This window comes from Cervus elaphus, chromosome 12 (genome assembly GCF_910594005.1).
Source record: "Cervus elaphus chromosome 12, mCerEla1.1, whole genome shotgun sequence".
In the NCBI taxonomy this organism is placed as follows: domain Eukaryota; kingdom Metazoa; phylum Chordata; class Mammalia; order Artiodactyla; family Cervidae; genus Cervus; species Cervus elaphus.
The window spans coordinates 45368265-45390517 of record NC_057826.1 but is presented as its reverse complement, the minus strand read 5'-3'; the positions used below and the strand labels follow the sequence as shown (position 1 = coordinate 45390517).

The 22253-nt window shown below is 35.4% G+C and overlaps 1 protein-coding gene across 5 annotated transcripts in view; it reads right to left on the bottom strand.

Moving 5' to 3' along the window:
- Positions 1–22253, bottom strand: part of UNC13C (unc-13 homolog C) — a 647876-nt gene that overhangs the window by 255946 nt on the left and 369677 nt on the right. For all 5 annotated transcript variants that reach the window (XM_043920107.1, XM_043920110.1, XM_043920109.1 and 2 more), the window contains 2 exons: positions 20924–21013; positions 14482–14610 (listed from right to left, as the gene is read on the bottom strand). In XM_043920107.1, coding sequence (XP_043776042.1) covers positions 14482–14610; positions 20924–21013 — 219 coding nt within the window. The remainder of the gene's footprint in view (positions 1–14481; positions 14611–20923; positions 21014–22253) is intronic.

Below are 22253 nucleotides of genomic sequence, written 5' to 3'. Positions count from 1 at the left end.
ATTTGCAGAGACATGGGTGGACCGAGAGATTATCATATGGAGTGAAGTCAGTCAGAAAGAGACTAAAAATGTCATATAATATTGCTTATATGTAGAAACTAGAAAAACAGTAGAGAGAAATTTATTTGCAAAGCAGAAATAGTCATGGATGTAGAGAACAAAAATGGTTACAAAGAGGGGAAGAGAGGGTAGGATGAATTGGTAGATTAGGATTGATATATTTATGGTACTAGGTATAAAACAGATTACTAATGTGAACCTACTATATAGCACAGGGAACTCAGTGCTTTGTGGTGACCTAAATGGGAAACATTGAAAAAAAAGAGTGGATATATGTATACATATGACTGACTCATTTTGCTGTAGAGCAAGAAACTAACACAATCTTGTAATGCAACTGTACTACAATAAAAAAATTCAACAAAACAAAACAAAAAAAGGAGTATGAATTTATTGGAAAAAAAACCTGTGCTTAAAAGACCTATGCAGTTCAAACCCATGTTGTTCAAGGGCCAACTCTGCAGACAGAATTTTAAAAAGAAGGAAGACCTAAGAGCAGTGCAAGTTGATGATGTAGGAAGATCCTGAAATTACTTTTCCTCACTGACACACTCAATCAATAAGTTACATATGAAATAAATGTCTCCAACAAAGACCTGAAAACTGCCAGAGGAGCTCTTTCACCTCCACAAAGGAGAAAAGGATCACACTGAGACAGGTGGAGAGGCTGGGACACAATCTCAGTAAACTGGGGGGAAACACTACCCCCCAGCTCAGTGACCCACAATCATCAGGGAACTCAAAAACATGAAGCTTCTCTCTGAAGAATGAAGGGCTCACACCTCACATCAGGCACCACAGCTTGAAGACTTGCACCTGAAAGATGAGCCCCCGTAATATCTGGCTTTGAAAACTGATAGGACTCAAGTCCTATCAGTTAAGGGCTAAGCAAAGGGTTATAGCAAACTGAGAAATGATTTTTGAAGGGTTTTTGTAGAGACTCATTCATCCAAAGACCCAGCACAGAGGCAGCATTTGAAAAACATCCAGACTTTATGTCAATGAGATCCACTTGCTAATCTCAGAGTGTTAGGAACTGTTTGGATACTATCTGGGAATGGAGATGCTGGTGGGTGCCACTTGCATATTCTTGCTTGCTAAAGCTGGTGCTATTTTTCCTCCAGTGGGTGCCATTTTCATCCTCTAAACAGTGGGGCACCATATTTGTGCTCTTCATCTGCCTTGCTAAAGCTAGTGGTTACCATCTTTATTTTCTTACTAGTGACCTTTCTTTTCTCTTGCTAAAGCTAGTGGTTACCATCTTTATTTTCTTACTAGTGACCATTATTTTCTCTTACTCTGGCAGATGCCACCCTCATGCCTTTCCTCTCCCATATTCCACAGCTTTAATGTCTTCCCGAGGGAACCTTTTATACATGTCTGGAACCCTGATTTTTAAGTAGAATCAAATATGTCCCTTGATCATCTGGCTCTGCAGGCCAGTGGAAATGGCATTCCTGAGTCCCATGAGGCACTACCATTTGAAGAAAAAGTTTCTGCAGGCTATCATCCTTGCACTTCACTGTACAGATAAAAGAGGGAAACACACCTTCATTCTCTTACCATGAGAAAAGAAAATTACAGGCAATATTCCTGAGGAACAAAAATAGAAATAAAAAACCCTCAAAAAATTATTGGCAAACAGAAGTCAACAATACATTAAATGGATCATATACCAAAAGCAAATGGAATATCCCAGGGATGCAAGTATGGTTCAGTATCTGCAAATCAATTAACATGATATACCACATTAAAAAAGCAAATGATAAAAATCATACAATCATCTCAACAGATCCAAAAGATGCATTTGACAAAATTCAACATGCATTTATGATAAAAGTTTCAATGAATTAGGTATAGAGGGAAGGTGTATCAACATAATAAAGGTCATATATAACAAACCCACAACTAACATCATACTCAATGGTGAAAAGTTGAAGTTTTCCTCTTAGACCAGGAATAAGACAAGAATGCTTATACTCACCACTTTTATTCACCACAGTATTGCAGTGCTAGCCAGAACAATTAGGCAATAAAAAGAAATAAAAGGCACATCCAAATTTTAAAGGATGAAGTAACTGTCAATATTACCAATGACATTATATTATATTGGATTGGCCAAGAGGCAGACACAACTTAGAGACTGAACAACAACAACAAAAGAAAATAAATCTTAAAAGTCCTCATCACCAGAAAAAAAAAATTTTTGTAGCTCTTCATAGTTACAGAGGTTAACTGGACTTACTATAGTGACCATTTTGCAATATATACAAATATTAAATCAGTATGTTATAAACTTAATGTTTACATGTATAATAATGTTATATGTTAATTATATATCAATAAAAAATAAATATAATAAAAAGATCTTTTTGAATACCTATGAGTAAGGTGATTCACAAGCACTATCACATTTAATCCTCACAGCAATCCTGTGAGATGTACTGTTATCCCCTTTTGCCAAATGAATAAATTCACGCTTTAAGGAATTACATAACTTGCCCAAGACTCATATCTTTCTAAGCTGATGGTGGAGACAAGGTTTTATTTGAATACAGATGCATGTGATTTCAAAACTTTATTTCTTCCTAAGATAATCACTTAAGTGAAAGCAAGATCCTTTGCTGATATAAGGCAGGCAGGACCATTTATTCATCTCTAGAAATTATGAGAACTATTTCCAGAACTGAAAAGGGGTCTACCTCCTTCATTCTGGCCCACACACAAGCTGTTTTTTCCCAATAGGTTGATGTGATCCCAACAGGTTTTTTCCCCAACACGTTTGTGCTCCTCAAACACAAAAACCTTGTGTTTGAAGCACTTGGCTGAATCATTAAGTGCAGCCAGCGAGTAAGAGCCAAGACCAGAGCCCTGGAATCTCCAACATTTAAAGACCTAGTAGAGGAAGGAGTGTGCTAAAAAGTTTGAAGTCGAGCAGCCAGTGAAGATGGAGGAAAAAAATACAGATGGTTATAATTACTTAGAAAGTAGCATTTCAGAAAAGATGGAGTAGCCAACAGTAACAAGTGTTATTGAGAGGTCGAGTAAAATAAGAGTAGATAATTTATCTCTAGTTTAGGCAAAGTCTATATACTTGGTGACCTTGTTAAGATAATATCAGTAGACACAGGCAACTGAAGCTGAACAAAAATCAGTGTATTTTAGCTCTTTTGCTGAGATGAAAAACAGAAACATCTTACAGTACTCCAGACACTGCCTACTATATGTGATTTTGAACAAAAGTTAAGGGGATGCTTTATTAATTATTTTTTATCTTGAAATACTTCCCTGCTGTTTCTGGATACATACCTCTAGAATTAATATCTCCAGAGAATGATCTTCCGTGATGGGTATCCAGAAATCACATTATTATAAGCTGTATTCTTTTCTGTGTCCAAGACTAGGATGGTTCTTTCCGTTTTATATTCCAGCAGCACATTGTATATTCCCTTCAGAACACCTGACACTTTAGTTATTGGTTTAGTTATTTTTTTAATATCTACCTCTCTGGCTAGACTGTGAACCCCATGAGAAGGATGGCTATTCACTGTCCTTTTCCTTATTCTTGTTACTGCTCTTTTCCTTATTCTAACAGTGCCTGGAACATAACAAGAATTCAACAAATTTTAGTTACTGTATACTTGTGAATGAATGTGTAACTTCTAAACCCTTTTCTCCATATGGGACATAGAACTCAGAATCAGAATCAATCTTCCATATGATTTAGAATGCTTCCCTTTGGCCGCTTTCACCAATGCCAGAATAAGCAAGTAACTAAAGTTTGATACTTTTATCTGATGAAATTTTAAAAGGAACAAGATGGAATAAAAACTGAATTTTTAATAAGATATTTTAAAGCATGGTAAGGAAACCAAACCTCTCTGTGGAGAGCCATGTAATACATTTGAGGAAAATAAAATGCAGCAATGAAACGTAAAAAGGGACCAATTCATTTCTATGTGAGATTCCATTATCCTTTAACTTGCTCTGCGTACAGTGAGGGAAATTGGATTACCAGATTATGTGAACAGACATCAGTCATGGGTGATGGTTAAATTACACATGTACTATAAAAGTTAGAACAATGGATAGTTTGTTGTATTTTGTTTCATGTCTTCCATTTGAAACTGTTCCGAAGATTAGGAGCTTTAAAAGAAACCTGCTACTAAATGTCAGCATCTCTTAATGGAGACTGTCTCATCAATATATTATATTCCATTTTATTAATGTAACACCATTTGATTTCTGTGAGTATATTATTGCTTATGATGTTCCAAAACAAGTAATATGATAAAAGTATCAGGAGGGTATATCCTGGCTCTAAACAAATGGATGGATGGATGGATATAGATATAAATGTGTGTGTACATGCACACAGGCACACACAAACCCTTTATTACAAAAAAAAAATCATATAAATAAAATCAAAGCAATGAGGACAACAGTATCAATGTTTACTGGAAGGCTACACATAATGTTTTTTTTTTTTAATACATCAAAGTGTTACCATGTAAAAGTCCTTTTAGATGGCCCAGAGTTCCTTTAGAATTTCACATCTGCCTTTCAACCTAGTCTGTATTTCTGTAAAAATCACTCAGTAATAATGATATCTTGACTTGAATTTTGTCTTCAGTATATTTCTCTCTTTTAATTATGTTTTGGCATTGTTTTCTAATTTATTAGATGTGTGTGTATGCTAAGTCACTTCAGTCACATCCAACTCTGTAACCTTTTGGACATGTAGCCGCCAGGCTCCTTCGTCCATGGGATTCTCCAGACAAGAATACTGGAGTGGGTTGCCATGCCCTTCTCCAGGAGATCTTCCCAACCCAGGGACTGAACCCACATCTCTTGTCTCCTGCACTGGCAGGTGAGTTCTTTACCACTAGCATCACCTGGGAAGCCCTAATTTATCAGATATTTTCAAACATACAACTTTCTGATGATGTCTTAGTCACTCATTCATATCCCACTCTTTGCGACCCCATGAACTACATACAGCCTGTCAGGCTCCTCTCTCCATGGGATTCTCTAAGCAAGAATACTGGAGTGGGTTACCATTTCCTTCTTCAGGGGATCTTCTTGACCCAAGGATTGAATCTGGGTCTCCTGCATTGTAGGCAGATTCGTTACCATCTGAGCCACCACAGAAGCCCTTTAAAGGACTTAAAGGTCACTCATTCATTCACAAAAATATAATAATGGAAGTTCACTAGGTTTTGGACTAGAGAGAAAAAATATCATTATGTTTATTTTAGAGATAGGAAAACTGGTTTATTAGTGATTGCTTTGCTAAATCTAGTGAGTAGCAGAGCCACAATGTTTTTTTTTTAAAGCCTTATAGTTTTAACTACATGTATTATAAACAAAAATCACAACTACTATATTCAGTATTTTGGGAGTATCTGTTATATGTGAATGCTATACCACATATGAAGAATTCATTGATGGGCAATAATGACAAAACTGTTCCAGAGGGGTTTACAATCTGTTTCACCATATTGTCTCTTCTATGATCTTAAGAGCTATATTATTTTACTAATGACTCAGTAACATCACTAACATCTACTTATTTTTTTTTCCTCTTAAAAGGGAATTATATTAAGGATTTTATAAATTCTGGGCATCTGGGAAAGAGCAGTCTAAGTCATGAAACACAACACAGACTATTTGGCAAAAATATCCCATAAGCAGATTTCTTACATACTATAACACTTTTTGCACTTCAATTTTTAATTGAAGTTTACTTTATTTTCCTTCTCTCTAGATATTTATCAAAAAGGAAAAATTCTAAAGCAAAAAATAAAACCAGGGCTAGTAACAAATAACATTTTATTTAATACTTGCCTAATGTCAAATCTCTTGAAGAACTTGTTGAAATATGGACTCCTAGGATTTCTTCACAGATAACCTATTTCACTGGGTTTGAGGTGGTCAAACTTCCCAGGTGATTCTTAGGATCAGGGCAGTTTGAGAAAGACTGAACTAGAATCAAGCAAGTGTTAAGAAAATGTATGCTTCTGTCTTTATGTTTACTGAACTTTTCATGAATTTCAAGTAATTTGATTTACTAAAATGCCCCATCTGAATAAAAAATGTGTTTTAAAAATAAAAGATTCAAGACCCATTGATTTCCCAGGTAACTGTAGGATCACAGAGTGAAAGAATAAGTTGTAAGTGAGATGACTTGACCCCATGTATAAACCTTCAATGAAACATCGTATTCCAAACACCGTAAAGGTGGTAAAAAAAAAAAAATACCAAGAAACACGTCATGGAATGATTTATTTTCACCTATAATTATTTATGAATGAAGTTATACCTTTAAAGAATAAAGGTTTCTAAAAGGGAACACATTAAAACAAAAATCACATAATGCAATATAGATTCTAACAGGAGAGCCTTATGGCTACAACATCATGCAGTGCCAGGGTCATCATTTCTAGCTTTTTGTATAACCATATGAAGCAGGTAGTTTTGGTAATAAATCTAATTCAGTTCTATACTTGTTAGATGCCAAATTTATTTCAGTTAAAGGTTTTATGAAGATAGGTCCTAGATTCCAAATATATCACAATGAGATAATACTTTTCTTCAGAAATTTAAAGTCAACTTATTTTTTGACTTGAGGTAAGGAACACATTGGAATCTCAAGTACATATATAATGACCATGTGTGATTCATATACCCATCTGTCTTGTCTATCAATCCATCCATTCTTCCACCTATTCTTTTTTTTTTTAATCGCCATTTCAAAATCCTATTTTCTCCTGATCTATGTAAGATCATCTATTATGTTTGGCGTTTATTTCTCTGATGGTTAGAATGTTTATTGTTGTGGTATGTGTTTACTTTAAATTTACATAACTAGTATTATGCTATACATCACCTTCTGTATCTTCTTTTTCACTCTGCAGTATGTTTTTAATTTCTCTCCATGTTTCTACGTAAACACTTAACTCATTTCTTCTGTCTCATGATATTCTATAGAGTAAATCCACCACGTTTTACTTATCTATTCTCTAATGAAGGACTTATAGACTGCCTCCAACTTTTCAGTATCAAAAACAATGTTTGAATAAACATTCTATTAAATATCTCCTTAGGGGTCTTTGTGCAAATATGTCTAACCTATAGATATATCAGGATTGCTGCTTCCTAAGTCCTAGTTTACATGCTAACCAAAAGTGCATGGGGGCTCCAGTGTCTCCATTTCCTCATGAACATTGGCATTATCTATTTTTGCCAACCTTCTGGATATAAGACAGTAGTTCAATATTGTTTTGACTAAATTAATAATGAGTTTAAGGAACTTCTCCAAGCTTATAAGCCTCTTGAGTAAGCATTTTTATAAATTCCCTGTTCATTTTTGGTGCCTATTTAATTGGAATCTCTCTCTTTTCCTGGTTGTTATTTTGGAATTCCTTAGTCCTATGTCAGCTTTTGACACTGCAAAGATCTTTCACAACCTTTTACTTTTCTCACAGTGTACATTCATAGGAAATTGCCAATTTTAAAATAATTAAATTGATCAATTTTTCTATTTAAAATTTGTGCTTTGGCACTGTTATATTTAAAATAGATAACCAACAAAAACCTGTTGTATACCACATGGAACTCTGCTCAGCGTTATGTGCTAGCCTGGATGGGAGGTGGGTTTAGGGGGGAATGGGTACATTTATATGTACGTCTGAGTCCCTTCACTGTTCACCTGAAGCTGCCACAACATTGTTAATTGGCTATACCTCAATACAAAATGTTTTTGGTGTTAAAAAAATAAATAAAATTAAAAAAATAAAGAAGCTCAAAATCAAGAAAATTAAGATTTGTGCTTTGGAATTTTAAGAAGTCTTTTCTACATGCATCAGAAAGGTATTATCCTATACTATCATTATTATTGGGGCTTCCCTGGTGGCTCAGATGGTAAAGAATCCACCTGCAATGCGGGAGAGCTGGCTTCGATCCCTGGGTTGGGAAGATCCCCAGGAGGTGGGCATGGCAACCCACTCCAGTGTTCTTGCCTGGAGAATCTCCACGGATAGAGGAGCCTGGTGGACTTACAGCCCATGGAGTCGCAAAGAGTCGGACACGACTGAGCGACTAAACACACACATTGTTATTATTACTACCATTTACACTTGCCTCTTTCATCCTCTCAAGTTCACACTGGATATGGTGTTACCTAAGAAACCAGTCCTTCCCATAGCTCCCCACACTCCTCTAGCTCCATATGATGAGACACTTTTCCTAACATTCTAAATTGTCTGTTCCTTTCCCTAGTAATACGTATAACACAATTTTTAGTGTAAAGAAATTCTATTGTTCTTGTATTTGTTAAGTAAGATTTATTTTTATGTGAGCCAAGAGCTCTTGGTAGATTCTGTTAGTTTTCCTATCCATATGACTCATAAATTACAACAGTTATTTTCCTTTCTAATTTATATTCCCTTATTTCTTCAAGAGTATGTTAAACAGCAGTATTAATAGGATACTTATTTCTTTCTTAAATGTACCTAAATTTCATGTTAACATTTGACACAATTTTTTTAAATGTAAACTTAAATAAAAGAAAATCTGTTCCATTCCTAAATTTTCAAGAGTCTCTTCTTTGATCATAAAGAGGCATCAAATTTCACCATATGTTCATTCTACATATATAACATAAATATATGATCTTCCTCCTTTACTTAACTACTACAGTGATTCATATTGATAATTTTTTTTTTCCTAATGTCAAATCATCCTTGCATTCCTGAGATAAAATTGCTTGACCTGGTTCTATTTTAAATATGCCATCTGATAATTTATTTGCAATGTTTAAATCACTTTTTATTTTCAAGATGTGCTTATAATTTTCTTTCCAAATATTATCATAGTCCAATTTTAGAATCAAAATTATATTAGTCTTACTGACAAAATCTACTCTGCATGTTGTTTATTTTAGAGTTTATTAAGGTTTCACTTATCGATTAATTTATTGACCTAGGTCAGAAAAACTAAAATACACATTGATGGAAACATAACTATTTAATAATTCTTTATGCTTTGGATTTCTTATGTTCCTGTTTTCCTCACACAATAAATAGGATACCACTCATTCTGAACAATTTATTTTTATAAGAATTTATATATTATGAAGTTTATACTTATGAAATTTCCTTTCATAAACTTTCTTTTACACATTTTATAATATTTGAAGAAAAATTAAGATTAAAGTGTGTCTGTATTTACTCAGTTTTAGTGTGTAGATAATAATCACATGAGGTAGTGAAAAGTTATCTTCTTTTCAGAATGATCACCATCCCCCAAACTAATGCTACTGATTGTATAAGAAAAAGTCCATTGCCAGGGGGAAAATATAAGAAAAGTCAGGCACACTTTCTAGCTAATTCTTCAAGGATTATTATTTAAATAATATCTCAAATTAAGAATTACAGAATTGGGATTTTTCTACCTATAAATTTCAAAGTTACATTTTAAACTTTCCTTTTATTATTTAATTATCTAGAGCAAAAACAATAGGAAAACAAAAACATCTATGGCAAATGTTTTGACTAAAAGAACTGAAGAAGTACATATCTACAAATCAAGGAAGACTTTCTTAAACTTGATATGTATATATTCATATAAGTTTCCAATTAAGGTATCGTGGGAGGGTATTTTCTTTCTTCTATGGAGTTTTCAGAAGACTTCTCCCCTGGAGAAGGAAATAGCAACCTACTCCAGTACTCTTGCCTGGAAAATCCCATGGACAGAGGAGCCTCGCAGGCTACAGTCCACGGGGTCACAAAGAGTCGGACACGACTGAGCAACTTCCCTTTTCAGAAGACATCTTGGTCAAAATTTTGAAATGAATAGCAGTATACTTATGCTGCACATGCACAAATATTTTTGTGCAGACTTTCTATTAAGTAAGTAGTTCTTTGCTATTTCTGCTACTATATGCAAGGCACAGCATTATGTACTATAAGTTCAATAATATAAGAGTTTCTATTCCCATTAAACTCAGTGTTTACTATGGACATCAGATAAGTTGTAGGACATTTTAAGATGTGAAAAAATAAGAGGGTGCTGTGACCACATGCTACAGTCAAGTCTGCATTATTTATAGTAGAAACGGAAAAGTAGAGGAAAGGAGGTCATTTCTCTGTTCTTTAAAAGCCCAGTGATATTCACTGCACTATTTTTGTAAAAGTGAAACACTGAAGCTGATATTTAAATTGTGGTGTATTTATGTGATAGGTAGCCATTAAAAAATCAATAAATGTACCTCAAAGTATCAGTATGCATAGTTCTCAAAAAAGTAACACCAAGCCTTAAAAATTACAGATTTCCTCTCAAATACCTAAAGGTTGTTGGAGTTAGTACGTGTAACCACACCATTGCACTGCTTGTTTGTACACTGGAGTATGTGAGAGAGACAGGTACCACAAATGGTTAATAGATATGTATTATAAATGTTCATAAAGATCAACCAGAAAGCTAATAACAACTTCATAACAGAGATTATCGCAAAGGTAAGAGGCAGGGAAACTTGATTTTGGAGGGAAACAAAGGGACTCTGCACTAGTGCCTGATGTGTACGCTCTGAGGACACCTCAGGAAACAAATGCCAGTTTTTTCAGGAAAAAAAGCAAAACCAAAAACCAAAAACAGATGCTTTAAACAGACTTGATGATGTTTTGGCTTATCCTCTTCTGGAAGTTATCTATATGAAAAGAAAAGCAATGATCTGAAGGTTGCTTTAGGAGCAGCAGCAAGGGAACTAGCTGGATGATATTAACAAAAATTACTACTAAGCTAGAACACATCCATTTTGTTAATTTCACATAAGGAGATCTTGAATTTGGGAGTGAGTGGGAAAGACTTTTTAATACTTCAAAGATCATATTTTAAATAGAAAAATTGGTCAATTTGATTATATTAAGATTGAGAAATTTTTTTTTTAATAAACGTACACTGTGACAAAGATAAAGTTGATGGATTGTGAAAAACTTTGCAATATCAAAAGCTGACAAAGAACTAAGTAACCTCAGAATAGCAACCAGGAAAAAAAGAGATTCTATTTTTTAAAATAAACATAAGCTACAAAGAGGTAATTTATCAAAATGGTTACTCAAAAGCTAATAAGCTTGTGAGAAGATTCTAAAACTCATTATTAAAAAATAATTAGAATATTGGGCTAGTTTATGAATTGATCCCTCATGTATCTTTATGCAAGAGATCAATCTTCTATGTCCACACTGCCACACTTGAGTCTTAGTTATGCTGAACTGAGGACAAACGTGGGCCTGGTGATTAAGTCAAAGTAAACGCTGTTCCATGAGAAAACGCTGCCAGCCGTTTCCAGCTATCTTGTCTAACTGCAACAATTTCAACTTTTCCCTTGTTTGTTTTTCATTTTTATTCTAAGTACTATTTGTATATGGTTCTTAAAAACCCCTTTGGAGAAAGAAAGTAAGCTTCCACACTTAAATAAGCAGAATTATACTGTGCCTAACAACCCTGAAATTCTTGTTTTTTTGGTTTCAGGCATGACATTATCTACAGAGAACTCAGATAAACACAGAAGTGGCATAAATACTAAACGTACATCTTGATGAAGAAACAGGCTTGTAGAGGCTAGCCTATCTAAGGCGACCAGCTTTACTGTAATCAGCTTTACAGCCAGGATTAGAACTCAGGGGCTCTAATATCAGAGATTATGTTCTTGGTCTCAGACTTACAGTGGAGTCATTGAAGTAGAATATAAATAACTGAGTGTTTTTTCTTTTTTTTTGTAAAATGTATTTCTTATTACTTTATCAACTGTACTCTGTGTCAGGCAGTGTTTAAACACTGGGGCTACAAAGATGAAACTTGTGGCCTAGTGGGGAACACAGGTCAGACAAATGTTACATTATATGTCTAATACACGCATCATCGTAAGCATGCTGCTGGTGACATGTCAGGGTATATTATGAGACCAGAGAGCAGCAACTCCTAAATTAGCCAGGAGAGGTCCTAGAGGCTTTCTGAAGAAAAGGTCAGTGAGCTCAAGTTAGCCAGAAAAGGGTTTGGGAGGTGAAGCAATCCAGGTAGGTAAAGATAATGGGGAAGAAGGCACTGTGGACTTATGTTTAAAGGTTGGGACTAGATGGGACTTCCCTCAATTCCTTCCACATCCTGTCATCCAGGCCTCTGCAACATGACCCCATACAATGGCAAGAGGTTTTAGGCAAGCAATGAGAGTCTCCTGTGATAGAGTGCCCTTTTGGTCTTGATTTTCAAACACCATGTACATCTAATAAGAATACAAGGTTAGAAAATCAGGTAAACATCTTTTTAAAGCCAAGTCAGCAGGTACTAAGCTATATTAATTTTTATGTGATAATTTATTTGCTTTTTGTTAGGGGTATGTTTGCTTTATGGGAATTGCACATATTTCTCTAAAGTGTGCTAGTCACTCAGTTATATCTGACCCTTTGTGACCCAGTGGACTGTAGCCCACCAGACTCCCCTGTCCATTAAATTCTTCAGGTAAGAATACTGGAGGAGATAGTCATTCCCTTCTCTAGGGGATCTTCACCACCCAGGGATTGAACCCAGGTCTCTTGCATTGCAGGCAGATTCTTTACCATGTGAGACACCATATAAATAAAACTTGTTTATTATTATTATTAATACATTTGAAAGATATTAAGGCATGTCACTTTATTTAGATGATTTGATTCATCCATTGAGTGTGAACTAGTAGGAAAGGAGGTCATATTTAAACTGGATTTTGATGAAGACAGAGGATGGGGGATGAACATTTTCGGCAGATAGAACAGGATAAATGCATGGATGTAAAAGAAGATGATCAATTTACAGAAAATAATAGAATTTAAGGCTCGGGAGAAGGGACCAGTTTGTGTCTGAAATTGTAGGAAGAAATTAAAGATAATAAAGTCTGGTAAGATTGCTTATGAAGTTATGTATGAATAACTAACATGGTATAATAAAAAGCTTAATTTTTATATTTTGGGCAAAATAAAGACAGCGATGTTGAAAATGCAGAGGAAGAATTGAAAGAGTTTTGTGGGAAGAAGATAAAGAACAGACAGTAGAAAAAGGAAGGCCATTAGAAAGCCACCCAAGGGGAGGTGTGAAGTCAGGGACAGTTTAATCCCTCGAAACCCCAGGGAACCAAGTTTCCAAACTGCTAATAGCACACATTTAGCAGAAATTATAAAGTTAAGAATAATTATGCAGTTAAATGTTGTTTTGCTTATACAATGACAGATTCCAGCTTTACTGTGTTCTCCTATTAGGCTAAGGAGTTACTGACCCAGAAAGAGTAACACTCTTAAGAATCCGAGCATGAAACCTTGTTTGAAAGAATCCTCCTGGCCTTCATCCAACATACACTTTTTAGACTCTGCCCTTCTCTAAGCAACCAAGAAGTTCCACGGGTAATGGTTTCCAATATCTATTGGAACAATGGCTTTCTTCAGGGAAGCGAATAGGCAATAGAATCATATTAAAAAGTCATCCCCAAACAATAGTTCTACACAAGTAATAGCAATATATATGAAACATAGTGTGTATTAAAAAACTTTGATGCAACAAAAAGATATATCACATAATATACCTTGTATTTATAAATAAATGAATCACATAACCAACAAAGATTAGTATCCAAAACACGTTTTAGAATTTTATGCAAATCGATGAGTAAAAGGCAAGCAAGCCAAGAGAGAAATCAGCAAGGAATTAATAGACAACACACAGAAAATAAAACTGAATTGTTCACTGAGCATATATGAAAAGATGTTCCAACTCATTAACATTAAAATAGTGCTCACCTCTGTAAGAAGACGAAGGGAGGAGAATGAAATTTGAAAGAACTACAAAGTGAGATGCCAATTTAAAACTTTAAAGAGCAGAACAAATATTACTAAATGCTAACAACTGGTCATCTAAGTGCTAAGTATATGCAAGTATACTTTCTGTATTTTCATTTGTATTTAGAAATATTTCTTAATAATAAATGTACATATGTGAGTATATTACCCGCGTGTTCTACAAATATGTCCCCACCTACCATTTTTGTGAGATAGAAATGATAAGGCAGGATGAGTTAGGGGAAGGACACAGGAGCAGAAGTTGAAATCCTAAATTCTAGTAGCAAATCTTCCACTTTCCCACTGTGTGACTTTGAGAAAAGCACTTATTTGAAACTGACTCCTCACTTGAAACCTTGAATAATATCCACCATTAATATAACAAGTTATCGCAAGGAGTGGATTATTTCATGTACATTAAAGTGACATTCAAATGTGAAGAAAAGATATGGGAATTCTAACAACGTGCAGGTAACGTAAGTTGAATGAACATGCTTTCCTACTTACTTATGGAAGCAGACATTAGAACAGAAAATAGACACATGTTTTTTCTTACCGGGTCTATTAGCTGGGAATAGAGTTCATGGCAGTTGTCAAAAATATATTTGTACGTAGAATCCAGGCAAGCCCTGACGCAGTCCTTCACCACCATGCTGGCCTTAGGGGGGCTTTGCAGCTCCAGAACCTGGTATACAAATTATTTTCTTAAATTTAAAAGTAGAACACCGTATTAACCATATAAAAATAGTCAAGCAATATTTTATAAACACTTTTAGTTGACTTTTCTGTATTCAGGAAAAATGTGGTCTTAGAAATGTTTTAAAGGTATAAACACTCACCTTAACTTCTTAATATAACAACTCAGAGAAAATGAACATAGTAAAGTTACCCATCACAATATCATTCATTCATTCCACCCAACCACTCAACAAATATTTATCACCTACTATACATCAGACTGGAGAAGGAAATGGCAACCCACCCCAGTACCCCTGCCTGGAGAATCCCATGGACGGAGGAGTCTGGTAGGCTACAGTCCATGGGATCGCAAAGAGTCAGACACGACTGAGTGACTTCACTTTCACTTATACATCAAACAATGGCAATACTGCAGGGAACAGAAGAAACAGAAATCCCTTTCTTCATGAAACTAAATGTTAGTAGAAAATAAAAGAAACCAATAAGATATATTAAATGGTATTGCATGCTGAAAGAAAAATAGACAAAGAGGGATGGAAAAGGTTTCAATAGAACAGAATTTAATAAAAAGGGCTTCAATAGTAGATGAATTCAGAGAAGAGGGTGGGACCAGTGAAAAAATCATAGACTATTCTAGAACTTAGCTTTAAGCAAGGTAGGAAGCAAGGGGACTATTTGAGCAGAAGAGCAAAGTGACCTAACACACTTCTTAAAAAGGCTCCCTTATGCCGCCTTAAGGCTGGCTATGGAAAAATTCAGGAAGGCCAGTAATGAGAATAGTGCAGTAATTCAGTCAAGAGGATAGTGCTTAAATTATGATTGTGCAAAGCTAGGAGGAGCTGTTAGAAGAAATTCTATTCTGGTTAATTTTTGAAGGAATGGGTAACAGGATTTTCTGACAAATTGGATGACTCATGTGAGAGAAAGAGAAGTGTCAGAACCGGAAGTGTATGATCAGGTCCCCCAAGATGGCTCTTGCTTTCTGTACATCCACTGCTCCACTAGTGTCTATTTCAGCTACACCTTACTACCTGACTGATCTCCTGTATACTTTCCCCAGGCACCATCTAATGATTCATCTAACTTTAGTCACCATAACAACTTATCAAAGTGGTGGTGAAGGACATGCTCTTCTGCTGGTTTCTCTGGTAACTGATGAATCAATGGGACATCAATTCCCCTTATATCTGGTAACGCCACTTTCTTCCCAGGATGAAGATGACCACCATATTCTGTCCACTATCTGGGATATGCAGTGGGATGTCACTCCAAGACCTTGCTTCAGACAAGTAAGATCCCCCTAACAATTAAACCACTGATGTTTGTTGCTGACTCCAGGCTCTTTCTTTGGTCTTAAAGCTGGGCAAGCTGGGCAAGCTGGCCTGTGGGAGGCAGCACAACACCAAAATTTCAACCTAAATAACTGGTACAATGGAAGTGGCTTTAACTTAGATGAGTAAGTCTGTGTTTGGATGATCAAAAGATCAGTTTCTGACAGGTTAATACTGAAAAGCCTGTTACATATACAAGTAGATTTCAAATAGACATCTGAGTAGATGAACCTGGAGTAGTGTAGATGCCTGGGCTAGTGGTAAAATTTGAGCATTATTAGTTTAGAGAAGAATTTAAAGAAATGAGACTAGATGAGTACAGAGAAGAGAAGGGTTCCAAAAAGTAAACCCTGGGTAATTCTAGCCATATGGCATTAAGTAAATGACAAAGAACAAAGCAATAAAGAAGAATAAGAAAAAAAAAAAAAAAGCCAGTGAGATAGGAGGAAAAATAAGTTTAAGAGGGGTGTCCTGGAATCTAGAGAAGAAAGACTTTCCTGGAGAAAGTCTTGATAATAAGTCAAAGTCTATCTTATCAAAGTCTTGATTGATAAGATATATTAAGTGATACTGAACACTGAAGGATGAAGACTGATGACTGATCACTAGATTTAGCAAAGTGATAGTCACTGGTGATTTGGACAAGATCATTTTTGATGAAGTGATGGGGCAAAATCTGACTGGAGTTGGTTCCAAAGAAGAACAGATTTGAAGATTTAGTATTTTAATTTTTTAAAATTTTCTGTAGATTGAGCTATAGATTTAATGCAATCCCAATTAAAATCCCAGTGAGAACTAATATAATCTAAACAATTCTGAAAAATAACAAAAAAAGTGGAAGATGCATACTATCTAATTTTAAGATTTACTATAAGGCTTCAGTAAACAATATAACATGGTGATGATTAAAGTATAGAAATTTGGAAGTCACGGAGCCCAGAAACAGACTCAAACAAATATGACCAATTGAATTTTTATAATGATACAACAGCAATTCAATGTATAAGGGATGAGCATATTTATAAACAGTATGAAATGGTATGAAAACTACAGAACATGCATATACAAAAAAATGATCCTTGACTCATACTTCACTTATTTAAAAAAAAAAAAACTCTCAAAATGAAACACAGGACTAAACATACAAAGTAAAATAAAACACTTAGAAGAAAAATAAAAAAATTTCATTGTGACCTTAGCTTCTTAGCCAGTAGCACTATCTCCAATTAGAAAAATTAATAAAGTAGATTTTATCAAAATTAAAAACTTTTGATATGCAAAGATAATGTCAGAGAATGAAAATACAAGGCACAGACAGGAGGAAAATATCAGGAAATAAAGTACCTTACAAAATATTTGTATCCAGAGTATATAAAGAACTTAATACTCAACAGTAAGAATGAAAAATAGGCAAAAGATTTCAACAGGTTTTTCACAAAAGACACTGAACTGGCAAATCAGCCCAAGAAAGCACATCAACATTATTAATTATAATTTTATAGAAGGAAAAAATTAAGACCACAATATGACACAACTTTATTCCTAGTAAAGTGGCTAAAAATAAAATAAAATCATGGAAAATGACAAGAGCTTCACCAGAAGATGTAGAACAACTGCAACTGGCAATTCTTGTAAAGTTTAACATACATTTAACAAATAGTGAAGAATCTCACTCCTTGTTACTTATCCAAGGAAAGTGAAAATTTATGTTTACACAAAAACATATATGAATATTTTTGACAGTTTTATTTGATATGACCTAAAACTAAAGATTACCCAAATGCATGTAGTCCATACATGTTACATGTAGTAACAAAGGATTACTACTCACCAAAAAAATAAATAAATAAAGGATGAACTGTAAATAAACTCAAGATGGATAAATAGCCAATATGTTACACTACAAAGATTATTATTTCATTTACACAATATTCTGGTAAAGGTAAAACTATAGGGGGACAATAACAAATCAGGGTGTGGGAGAGAGGCTGACTGTAAAGGGGAAACATAAGGGAACCCTGGAAGGTCATGGACTTCCGTATCTTAATTGCAACTAACACACACATACACACAGTAACTATAAAAAATATTGTAGTGGGTTTTCTTCAAAAGAGCAAGTATCTTTAAATTTCATGGCTGCAGTCACTATCTACAGTGATTTTGGAGCACACAAAAATAGTCACTCACTCTTTTCATTGCTTCTTTTAGGATTTGAAATAGCTCAACTGGAATCCCATCACCTCCACTAGCTTTGTTCATAGTGATGCTTCCTAAGGCCCACTTGCCTTCACATTCCAGGATGTCTGGCTCTAGGTGAGTGATCACACCATCGTGATTATCTGGGTCATGAAGATCTTTTTTGTATAGTTCTTCTGTGTGTTCTTGCCACCTCTTCTTAATATCGTCTGCTTCTGTTAGGTCCCTACCATTTCTGTACTCTATTGTTTCCATCTTTGCATGAAATATTCCCATGGTATCTCTACTTTTCTTGAAAAGATCTCTAGTCTTTCCCATTCTATTGTTTTCCTCTATTTCTTTGCATTGATCACTAAGGAATACTTTCTTATCTCTCTCCTTGCTATTCTTTGGAACTCTGCATTCAAATGGTTATACCTTTCCTTTTCACCTTTGCTTTTCGCTTCTCTTCTTTTCACAGCTATTTGTAAGGCCTCCTCAGACAGCAATTTTGCTTTTTTGCATTTCTTTTTCTTGGGGATGGTCTTGATCACTGCCTCCTGTACAATGTCAGGAACCTCTGTCCACAGTTTTTCAGGTACTCTGTCTATCGTTATCTAATCCCTTGAATCTATACTGCCATTGTATAATTGTAAGGGATTAACCTCAAGGGATACACATAACAAAATCAGTAAACTCTATAGAACTAAAATCTAAATGTCAGCACTATTCATTCTAGAGAAGACCACCTGAGGCCAGATGAAAGGAACCAGAGAAACTCAAGAGATTACCTGAGACAAAATCAAAGAAGCACAGGCCCTGAGCAGACTCTGATCAACATTGGACCTACCTTCTCCCCTACCCCCCACAGCACTTGATGAATTCTTTTCTATTTTACACAAAACTGTCTCAGAGATTTGATTAAGTACCAGTGCACAGAGGCCAAATTTTTGGCATCAGGAGGGGAGGAAATTAATTGCATGAGTAGAAAATATATAGCTATTTTTTTAGGAGAACAAATACCTAAGCAATAACGATGCAAAAAAAGAAAAGATTAGAATATGGACCCAGGTGTAGGTAAGCAGGCAATGGGGGGAGGGGGGTGGCGGGTGTCTGCAGACAGAGCTTGACGAAGCTATCTAGTAGGTGCTCCTCATTTTTCAGTGAGATAGGAAGCAAGGTTATCAGTTATTAGTGAGGGTGGGGAGGGGGGAGCTACAAGTTTAAGAAGATTTTGTTTCCTGAACACCGCAAGGCTGTTGACTGAAGAATGGAAGGTTTGGAGCACTGTGCTGGCACTCCCCACTCTCATTTCCATTTCCCCACCCACTCAATGCCAATGGCAGGCATCACTTGTCAATGAGCAAACATTCCTAGTGAGCCTGGACTGGGTATCACTTTAACTTTCCAGAAGCTGGAACAATTGCATAGATAAATATTTGTTGTTCAGTTGCTCAGTCATGTCCAACTCTTTGCAACCCCACGAACTACAGCATACCAGGCTTACCTATCCTTCACTATCTCCAGGAGTTTGTTCAAACTCATGTCCATTGAGTCGATGATGGTATCCAACCATCTCATCGTTTGTTGCCCCCTTCTCCCTCTGCCTTCCATTTTTCCCAGCATCAGGGTCTTTTCCAGTGTGTTGGGTGTTTTCATCAAGTGGCCAAAGTATTACAGCTTCAGGTTCAGCATCAGTCCTTCCATTGAATATTCAGGGTTGATTTCCTTTAGGACTGACTGGTTTGATCACCTTGCTATCCAAGGGACTCTCCAGCACCACAGCTTGTAAACATCAATTCTTTGATGCTCAGCCTTCTTTACAGTCCAACTCTCACATCTGTACCTGACTACTGGAAAATTATAGCTTTGACTATATGGAGATAAATATATATATATATATGTATATAACTGATGTTATCATATATGGGGCTTCCCTGGTAGCTCAGATGGTAAAGCGTCTGCCTACAATGCGGGAGACCTGGGTTCGAACCCTGGGTTGTGAATATCCCCTGGAGAAGGAAATGGCAACCCACTCCAGTATTCTTGCCTGGAAAATCCCATGGACTGAGGATCCTGGTAGGCTACAGTCCATGGGGTTGCAAAGAGTCAGACACAACTGAGTGACTTCACTTATCACTTATATATATATATATATATAGTTAGTATACACACACACATATATATGTATATATATGGACATATATATATATATGGACATATCTCTGGATATAGATAGATAGATAAATCGCCCACCAGTGCAGGAGACCCAGGTTCGATCTATGGGTCAGGAGGATCCCCTATGGGGGAAATGGCAACTTGCTCCAATATTCTTGTTTGGAAAATCCCATGGACAGAGGAGCCTGGCAGGCTGCAGGCCATAGGGTCTAAAGAGACACAACTGAATGACTGAGCATGTATGCATACACACACACACACACACATATGAAAAAAGAAGTCTAGCAAAATAGCTAAGTTAAAGCTGAAATGCAAAGTGAACGTCATTTCCATTTAATGTTCTTAGAGATTTTTTTTTTAAGTAAGTGCCATGTCCACTCATTGGAGAGCTTTGTTTGAGATGGATTTAACTTAAATGTATCAGAATATCCTAAGCATCTAGGATAATCCTTTTCTCAACATTTTATATTGGAAGATTCATTTAACTCGGGCAAAGGTACCACATCTTAATCACTGGGGATGAACAATACTTATCAAGAAACAGGTAAAACCAGACTTTACCAGGGAATAAACGAGTGTCACATGGAGACTGTGACAATGAAATAAATGATGTACCTTCATCCTAAAAAAGGTGATACTTGTTAGCAGGTCAACAGTTGATTTCAGGTCTTGCAGTCTTTCAGCATTGCTGGCAGGAAAGTGTTCCTAGTTAATTAGAAAACAGGAAATGGGTAAATTCCCAGCATTAAGCCTCCAGTGGGAAATAAACTAGCTTTCTGTGGAAAAAAATAAAATGGTAAGTAAATCATGAAAAATTTAGAAAGTATCACCACAGTATTCTCACAACATTTTTACCATAAAATATTACAGAGGGTAAAAAAGTTGGGGATAGTCTTGTCTTAGTCTTAGAAAGTCATTCTTCTATTTATTCCCATAATATAATAAAAATGTACATAATAATATCATTAATGCGGCACTATTAGGTTACTCATCTTTTGATTCATAAAATAGTATTCTTACTGAAAGAGGGAAGGTCAGTATCTATTTGAAAATTATTTTTTATATTTTTCTCAAGATGGGTTATTTTTTTGAAAATACTTTTAGGAGCCTTTACATGTGCTATATTTACTTTTTGTTACAAAGAAACTTTTAAAAGTTAAAAAGATAAAAATTAGACTGCACTGTACTTCTCTACAAAAAGTTTTTGGGATTTAAACAAAAAGTTTGGTGAGAAATGTCATATAAAAGCAGATGTTCAGAATTCTGAAGAAAAGGAAAGGTCTTAAAGGAAAGGTATTAAAATATTAAAGAAAAGATTTTAGCATTGAGAAATTTCTCATATTAACATGCTTTCAGATAGGCTTCTTAAAGAGTCATCAGAAAAACCACAGGTAACTTTTCTTAATAGATATTCAAGAGCTCAAGCAAAGTTGGGGTGTCAAAGTGATGGTGAATGTGGTGGCCTCAAGGTCCTTCTTGTCCCCAAATGTCATTTCACTGCCTGACATAGCAGTTCCCTTCTCATAGTGTTGGCCCCAGTTCCAACATGATAGATGACTCAGACAAAATCTGGTATTATAATTTCCAGAAATGTGCATTAAAAAGATTCTTCAATAAAAGACTAAAAAAAGATGACTATCGAAGAGATACATATGTGAACATATGTAAACACATTTAGAATAAACCATTAAGTAAAGAATACAATAGCTATTAGTACAGATTTTTTGGTAAATAAAACTTGCAATTAATTTTTTTGTAACTAAGGTATTCTGTAACTAAAATAATATGTGTGTTTTCACACACATACATGAATATATTTGTGTGCGTGTGTTTGTGTGTGTTTCACCTGGAGGTAAAGCATAGAACTGTTCACAATGAACTCTGGAAAGCTTCACAAACACACATTGTATTGATCTGGGAGTGAACTAAGCAGTGACTAATCTCA